This window comes from Labrus bergylta, chromosome 5 (genome assembly GCF_963930695.1).
Source record: "Labrus bergylta chromosome 5, fLabBer1.1, whole genome shotgun sequence".
In the NCBI taxonomy this organism is placed as follows: Eukaryota; Metazoa; Chordata; class Actinopteri; order Labriformes; family Labridae; genus Labrus; species Labrus bergylta.
In genome coordinates this window covers 30,083,289-30,092,186 of record NC_089199.1, presented here as the reverse complement: position 1 = coordinate 30,092,186, position 8,898 = coordinate 30,083,289, and the positions used below count along the sequence as shown (strand labels likewise).

At 43.2% G+C, this 8,898-nt stretch overlaps 1 protein-coding gene across 3 annotated transcripts in view; it reads left to right on the top strand.

Moving 5' to 3' along the window:
* The first annotated feature begins 432 nt into the window (after window positions 1-432).
* Window positions 433-8,898, top strand: part of cadpsa (Ca2+-dependent activator protein for secretion a) — a 160,498-nt gene continuing 152,032 nt past the window's right edge. For 2 of the 3 annotated variants that reach the window (XM_065955387.1, XM_065955386.1), the window contains exon 1: window positions 435-1,124. In XM_065955387.1, the coding sequence (XP_065811459.1) occupies window positions 747-1,124 (378 nt within the window). In that variant the 5' untranslated portion in view covers window positions 435-746. Of the gene's footprint in view, window positions 1,125-8,898 lie in introns of all 3 variants that reach the window. The other variant, XM_065955385.1, reaches the window with a different exon arrangement.

Below are 8,898 nucleotides of genomic sequence, written 5' to 3'. Positions count from 1 at the left end.
GTGACTCATACCTGTATCAGGTGTGCGCTGTTTAAACAATGTAACCATGGATGGAAGCCCCGCCTTTTGCAAATGTTTGTGCGCAGTTATTAAGGTGTGAAACACAAACGGCATGGTAGACCTTTAAACTGCAGAAATGAGCACACAGTTAGATGATAGATTTGATTTCATTCATTCATTTTATCATGACAGTGGTAAGGCTTTTATTGTGAAAGCTGTGTTTCCGGTATAAGCTGTCTTTATGTGACTCAGTGTGATCATCAGGTGGCCGTTTCACTCACTGTGTTCAAACTGATCTGAGAGCAGCCGGAGGTCTGGTTTTCAGCGCCTCCTCCTCCTCCTCTTCCTCCAGGCAGCAGAGCATCAACACATCAACGCTTCCTCCTGTTTACTCCCCCCCTGCGACCCCTCCCCCTTTTTATATCTGCTCTCCTCACAAATCCCTCCTGTGTGCCACTGACTGGCTTGGAAAACACGCAACCATCCAGAGACTCTTCATCACTTTCTTTTTTTTTTTTTTTTTACTCTGATATTGACTCGTCTGTCGGCAGGTTTTTTTTTTCTCCCTGGAAAGCAACAGTCTGCTCCACTCATCAGTCCGGTTTCAGCGTCTCCCCCCCCCCCCCCCTCCCCCGGATCTCTCCCTTTTGAAGCTTACCGGCATCTTCTTCTACTTTTTATTTTATTTTTATTTTTTACATTTTGCATTAACAGCAGCTGCAGCCTCTCATCCGCGCCTCGGCAGCATGTTGGACCCGTCTTCCAGCGAGGAGGAAGGGGATGAGATCCTGGAGGTGGAGCGCAAAGAGGTGGCGGCCCCGAAGAGCGTCGCAGGAGCCCGGCCATCACCGGGCCGCGCCGCCGCCGCCGCCTCCGCCGCCTCCGACGGCCACAGCAGCGGCGCAGGGCTCCAGCCCCGGGGGGGCCGCGGGAGTGGCGCCGGTCGACCCTCCAGCCCCAGCCCTTCGGTCGGCAGTGACAAGGAGAAAGAGGACCTGGAGAAGATGCAGAGAGAGGAAGAGGAGAAGAAAAAGAGACTCCAGCTGTATGTGTTTGTCATGCGCTGCATCGCGTATCCGTTTAACGCAAAGCAACCTACTGACATGGCCAGGAGGCAGCAGAAGGTAAGATCAGAGTGTAGAAAGAGGGGGAAACTTGAAACAAAAACTAGGTTTTAGATCCTTATTTCCTCTTGCAAAGCATCACTACGATACATGACACCAACTGTTGCTTCCACAGCCGCATCATGGAGTCCGTCTGGCCGTATTTTCAAGAATGAAAAAAAGAAAATCACTCAGACTACTAAAGGCTGTGTTTGTGACATACACTCATATCCAATTTATTTCAAATCATATGAGGATTAAACTTTTAAGGTTACAAGCAGCGGACCGTCTGTGATGGTTCAGGCACAGTCTGTGAGATATGGCACAACACCAGCGAGCAGGAAATTAACATTTCTTTATGAATGAAAATGTTTTCATTCCAGTTGGCTACAAGGGGGATTATGATGACAAAGCTTTTTTCGGTTGTAGAAATGGTTGACACGGTTTTAGAGACAATGAGACAGACAGGTTGGCAACACAAGGAGAGGCTAAGGGATGGAGAGAGAGAGAGAGAGAGATAGAGAGAGAGAGAGAGAGTGTGTGTTCTTCTTGTTTCCACCCATTGTAGTAGCTCTTGCATTTGAGAATTGCCTCTGTGTGTAGAAGCATCGGTGGTCCCCTCTCCTCCTGCTCTTCTCAAGCTGAGCTCTTATTAGAACAATCTATATCGCATAGGAGAGAGAGAGAGAGAGAGAGAGAGAGAGAGAGAGAGAGATCCTCCCCACCAACACGCTATCAGTGCCATGAGTTACATCCTCTGTCCTCTACATATCAGATTTGATGCATTATGAAGAAAATAATGCCAGGAATACCACTATAACCAACTCAAGATATATAAGATCAATGTATTGATTTTGGTATGAAACATTACATATTTTATGAGGTACTTAAGTACTCACTAACCCCTATTGATCAGTATTCACGGACAGCATGTTCCTTAAAGGCAGGGCAGGTGATTCTGATTTTCTTTTAAATGTTTGTCACATGTTCGTGATTGTAGTCATGATCAGGGACGGCTGGTATAAACGGCCTTGTAGGGCTAAGCTCTTTCTTTATCAAACTGTTTTCACACATGCTGCACTCCTGGAAAATTCTAGAGAATTCCAGAAGGACTGCACCTGAAATCCTCTTGATCTGGTTGTTCACACATGCACACACATGGAGGGGTGGTGGGGGTCTCAGGAGGCAAGACATGACATTGAAAAAGAAAGACACAGAAGTGGCAGAAGAAGCAACAGAGTCCGCCTTTATGAAGCTGTAATGAGAATATTTCTCTTTATATTAGTGCTATCTGTAGGTCGACAGAATCACAATATCAACAAAAGAGTAGAGGCTGGTGTCAGCGTGACTCCATTTAATTATTTTTCACGACTTTTCAGTCATTCATGACGAAGGCAAAGTAGCAAGCAATCATCAGCCTCTTTCACACATGCACTCCTGACATTTAAAAAAAAAGGCGGGACATTTTCCAATCGCACGCTGCATGTGTAAAATCATATCACTTGTTTTTACACACATATAGTGATAGTTGCATTCCTTTAAAGAATGAAAAAAGAGAACTTGCACTTGTTGCTTAGTGAAGCATCATGTCAGTGCAACAGCTGCATGTGTACACCTAATACCTGCTTCATAGAACGCAGCCTACAGATAAAAAACAAGTTTTAGAAGTGAATCTCATTCACTGGATTTGTCGGGTTGGCCTTTTGTTTTTAATACTTGTCAATTAGTTTAATAGTGTTGTCCTTTAGCTTACCTTATCTTTGATTGTTTAGCCCTTTCATCAGCTGTTGTATGACGTATGTAAAGAGTCATCACCATCATGTTTTACATAAAGAACTACTACATACTTGCAAATGGATCATGGTGCACATATTTCTGTACAGGCAGAAAGTAGGAACATCAGAGTGTGAAAACATGCCGAGAAGAAAAAGGAAAAACTGGCTTGTCCCATGCCAAACATTTTTGGTACATAATCCTGATGTTTTTTTACTTTAGAGACACGATAGAGTCAGAAATCGGGGAGAGAGAGAGTGGGGAATGATGGTGCATTCATGTGGTGTCGGACACATCGGAAAAACGAGTTTCCGAGTTGTAAAATACACATGAACACCTGCTCAAGTCGGAGCAACGACGCAGAAACTCGAAAGAGAATTAGGTGCCCGACATGCCGTCAGAATCGTCATCACATAGGGGGCAACATATGTTTTGTTAAAAACATATTTTTATAATAATTCATGTATTGCCACATCAACTTTTAACTTTTAACAGTTGAATTTCACTGATCTTCTTCGTAGCATCAACGCTTTTTTGTGTGCAGTTACAATATTCAAACTTTCCGAACTTAAATCACATTGAACTTAAACACACTGAAGTCAGAAGAGCTACCTCCCGCCTCGAACACTTGGCCCCCCCGTGTACATACTGTTTATAACTGATATCGTAGTGATTTGCAGTGGACGTACATTTGTGAATGACTTCACATATAAACATATTTCTTAACAGCTGAATTAGGAGCAAAACATCACAGTGTAGATTGTCGGCCAGAGCTCAGCCTCATGTTTTCATTTTCACACAAAGGGCACCTGTGGGAGAAGATCAACAGTGCAGCGCTCAGTAAAGCTCTTGTTATTTTCTGTCTGTGTCAACATGTTATTCAAATCTCATCAGGTTACACTTTCTCCACACAGCTCATTGTCCCCATGAGATCCTCCTTTTACTCTGGGGCGTGCATGATGAAAGTCACTCTGCTTTCACGAGGGCCTTCATACAAGAAGTGTCACATTTCTATTTTTCTCTCATTTATTAAGAAAACACAGTAGAGTGAAAGTTACAGTTAGATCCATCTTGTGTTATATTGAAGTTCCTGTGATAGTTGGTACAGGCGGTAGTGTCTTAAAGGTGACATATTATACAAAATACACTTCACCATGTTGTTGTTACACTAATATGTGTCTCTAGTCTGTCTACAAATGATGAGAAAAGTCCATCCTCTCCGTCTTCTGCCTGCTCCACTTTTCAGAAAATGTGTGCTCAAACAGGCCGTTTAGAGATTTTCCCTTCATGACATCACAAATGGCAGAAGCCCCTCCCCCAGGTGGGTGACATTCCCACAGCTAGGTGTTTGTCCTGCCCTCTGAGTCTGCCTTCTCACCGTAAACAATAGGACATGGAGAGAGAAAGACCGAGTACACCCAAGCCCTTCAAGAGAGGGGGCGTGGTCAGACACAGCTCATTTACATATTTAAAGGTACAGACACAGAAACAGCCTGTTCTGAGAAGGGCTGAAATAGAGGGGAAAGAGAGAAGTATAAAACAAAACATCTGTACCTTTAGGATGGATGTTGGATTATGGACGACCAAAAAGCAATGGCGCCTGTTGCTAGGTGACCGACACAGCACTCTTGAAAGTAGCTACTTTTTGGATGCGCAGTAAGTTTGTTTCTGTCCGCTATTCACTAGCCCATTTGTAGTTATTTATTCTTACATTTATTTTTCATGAAGTGTGCTGTCACATAGTCGTTACTGTTATTGGTGATAAATCATCTCTTGTGTACAAAAGTATTTATGTATCTTTTTAGGCTTTGTTAGACCATAACTTGGACAAATACTTTCCACTTGTTTGCACGGTTGTTGTTATTTTCCTCACAAAAAAGTCAAAGTCTTTGACATTTCTTAGTTGTAATATGTTTCCATTTTCATTATAAGCTAACAAATAGTAAGATAGTGCTCTTATATCCTGACCCACCAAAAATGTTTTGTCAGACGCTAACTCTACCAGAGTCCAATGTGACCTCCATGAACCGTTTACAGCCATGTCCCACATTTCATGAATAAAATAGACATTTAAAAAAACGCATGTTTAATATGCATGAAAGGCAGAACAGTGCGTGATTGGTTTCATGTGTCGTTGTGTAAAAACTGAGTCACAGAAAAACACCTCGCTGTGAACATTTCTTCAAACACTGATCACGTGAGGCCTCTTTTTTTTTATGTTTGCGCAAAAACAACAGTTCAGGAATAGAATTAATGACGAGGATGTTTTGTTTGTTACCTTTCAGTGTGAATGTCACAAGAATATTTTATACAGAACCTAACAGGATTTCTGAATGAAGCGAGAGTCAGTAACAGGAAGTGTCAGGGCGCTGTATCTGCGTGGCGTGGGCTTGTTGCTACAGGTGTTGTTGAAGAATTAAAAGAAGATCCAGGAGAACACTTTGATTAATATATTCATGAGTTTTAAGGTTCATCAGATCAAACCTCACAGCAGTTTATAATGGTATGACGGCACGATGACATCAGGGGACAGCTCAGCGGTGGCTGAAAGGTTGAAAATTGGACCTGAGAGCTCTCAGTGATGTTGTTACACTCATCACATGTACCAGGTGTGTGTGCTTCCAGGTTTATGAGTTGTATTTTGCAGCACTAGATGAGCTGGGTTCAGCTTGTTAAACAAATGTTTTTCATCTTATTCCTTTTGCATCAATGGGGATGCAATGGGGACAACTTTTCAAAAAGAGAGGATTTTATTTTAGTGCATCCAACAGCAGCATTAAAAATAATTATCAGTGTTGAGTGGATTTAGATTATGAGGATTGGAACTGCCAATAATGATATTTCTTAACTAACAAGGCTGGTATGAGGAGGCGTTCAGGTGCTGTGGAAGAAATACGTAGACTATTACCCGAAATAAACGTTCTTAAACAAATTATTTAAAATATATTTCACCAAAAAATGTGAGCTCAATCAGGAGAGACGAGTGAATAAAGAAAATTATTTATCACAATGGATAACATGGAAATGTGACTTGACAGAAGGTCTTTGGTGTTTGGACTCCATGGGGCGGGTGATGTGTTTGGAGTATGTCAATTCTGAGCGTCGACAAAATAACCTCCCCTCCCCCCCATGGAGTCCAGACCCTGGTGGTGGTGAAGCTGATGACTTGTTGAGACCGAGTGCACAAATGAAGGATGATGAGTCTGGTTTGCATGCTCCCCGTGCAGAGGCTGCAGTCCTCACGGTGGGAAGCCCAGGCTCCCAACTCTTCCTCCTTGGATTCCCACTCTATCCACAGTCCTGTCTTAATGGAGGCTTAAAAGCCCAAAAATAAAATAACGTTTCAACCGCTGAAAAGTCTCCTTCCTGCTGCATACTCTGTCGCTTCAGTTACTAAATCACTTTTTATTTCAGGATTGATGTTTTCACAAAAAGCTGTCTCTTACGTTACACCCATACTCGTCTCACTGTGATGCTCGTCTCAAAAGCAGCCGTCTGCTAAGTACCACTTTCATACAAGTGTGCTCGAGACATAACAACTATCTTCATGGTTCATTTATCTAACCGGCAGAGACTGACTGATCCTGATATGAGAAGGAAGCAAGAGATGAAGGGACAAACACGTTTTTCTCACATCAGCTCAAACACCTGCTGAAGTCTCAGAGAAGAAGAACGCATCAGCCTCCGTGTTTTTTAGACGATATCGACAGAGAATACAAGTCTAATTTGACACTCTGTGTTTAGATCACACTCTGGAGCTCGTACGGCGTCTTCAAACACATTCGCCCGTCAGCTGGGAGGTGGGTGGTACTGCTCCGGGCTGGAGATGCTGTGGGCTGTAAAGAGATGAAGGATTCTTTAATCTTCAAACCTGTCTTGTGAGGATTTTAGTACATTTTGTTTTGAAGGTTTTTTGAAGCATGTATTGCCGTCAGGTCATGATATGAACCAGGCACTGAAAAGAATCATAAATCAGTCAGATGGCACGATTACCTCACTCTGAAGAAACACAACATACTGAGTTTGGACAGATTCCTGATTTTGCAAATGTGTAAACAACCTCGCTCCAGAAACGATCTGCTGTGTTATCGTTCTTATGAGAGAAGTTGATAACTCACTGTTTTGTTCTAGTCGTTTAACTCGAGCAGGGGGAAAAGATGTCGGCTTTTCCAAGACAGGAAGCTCACACCTGAATGATCCCCATACTTATGTTTGTTTACAGCGTGCTGCGTTCTTTCTCCCAGGATGCTGCTGTGCTAACGTTAGCGTACCCTCGCCTGCTTGTTGTCAGCTTTTTTACAAAAATTAGATAACAAGCTTTAAATGTCAGTCATTGTAAAGGTGTTATTGAATCTCGAAAGTAACTAAGCCTACCATGAAATCCGGAATATAACTCGCACATTTTTGAAAGTCTCTCAGAGAGAAGACAAGTTTAAACTGTCTTCCTGCGTGACGATTTCTTTCCGCCAGCTCCTACGCCGGCTCCTGCTAATGAAGGTTACAGGGACAGAGCCACCACACCCCCCCCTCAGGTGGGTCATCAGTACTGACCCTGCTTCTCCTCCTACCAACCACGCCTACCGCTAAAGACACTGAAGTGAATCCTCCTAACGCATTATCGTAACAAGTAACGTCAACAACGTGCAGTTTCTGTGCAGCTCTGTCGCTCTCTAAATTCTGTCAGATTTCACTTTGTGGAGTTTGCCCTCCTGCTAGCTACAGTACGGAAGCACAGACCTCTAGCTAGCAAGCTCTCTGAAGGCGCATGTGTTAGCATTTTATACTGGTATATTGGTCGCACTGGTGTATAAGACACACAGTCAACATTTAAGCTGTAAAAATTGGTATTCAAAGTGCGTCTTATATTTACGGTAATTCCTTAGTTACCGGAAATAGTGGAGTTACAGTCCCAACACTGGTCGTCAACAACATACTGGTCTATCAGTCTGTTGAGTCCAGGCTCACAGATGGTGAAGCTTAGCTAGCTCTCTGACAGCTAGCTAAGCAGAAGTGTATTGTTTAGCTCGGCGCCTTTTGAGATTAGAGTCACTAAATGTTCCTTCCTGCACAACGACTCAAACTCGCTGATATCCTGTCGTTTAACTCGAGCAGGGGAAAACAATGTTGGTATATCCTGGTAGGAAGCTCACACCTGAATGATCACCTGTGTGTGTGTTTACTGCATGTGGATGCTGCTGTGCTAACGTTAGCGTATCCTCGCCCGCTTGTTGTCGGCTGTTTCACTTAAAGTAACGAGTGCTTTTAAATGTCAGTAACTGTAGAATCGATATTGAATCTGCAAAGTTTCTGGATACGTTATCAGCTAGCACGTGGCTTTTTATTAATAAGGCAGGACTTTTTTCAGTACGTAGTGCAGAATAAAAAGGGACTTTTCTGAGCTCACACTTCTCACTCTCACCTTCTTGTCTCTCTCGTCTGTCAGAGGAGCGATAGCGGTTCTTAATTAGACGAGCAAAGATCCATCGTTCAATGCCTCCTTGTTCCCTTTTGTTTTTAATTACGTTGCTTTTTCCTCTCCTAATCAGGCCGGGGGGATAAGTAAGCCCAGGTGAGACCCTCCACGCAGTAACACAATCAGACCATCTGCCTGCTTGTTTTTTCTGCACCACCGTATGAGCTGTGTTGAGTCTCTTCCTATCTCCCTCTGCTGAACAAACTCTCTTCCCTCTCGTCTCACTATGCTATTGTCATTCTTCCAAATGAGCAGGAAACGTGTCTGAACATGAACATCACAGTTTTCTTATTTCCACGAGTTGGAGAAAAGTAGATCATATGGTGTGTTTTTAAAAATAAAAGCAGAAAGGATTTTATGCTCCAGAGGGAGATGTGTGAAATCTTATTACTGGCCTCTTGTGATGTCACTTGAGTCAGATGGCCCTATCGTACGCCCGGCCCATTGTCTCATTGTAACGCCCAGAGCTCACATTGTTTAGATAACTTATTAACTCGTGCTTAGCACCCAGGGGTGTGTTTGTCTTAAAGGGAGGTGTGGTCAGGCGCG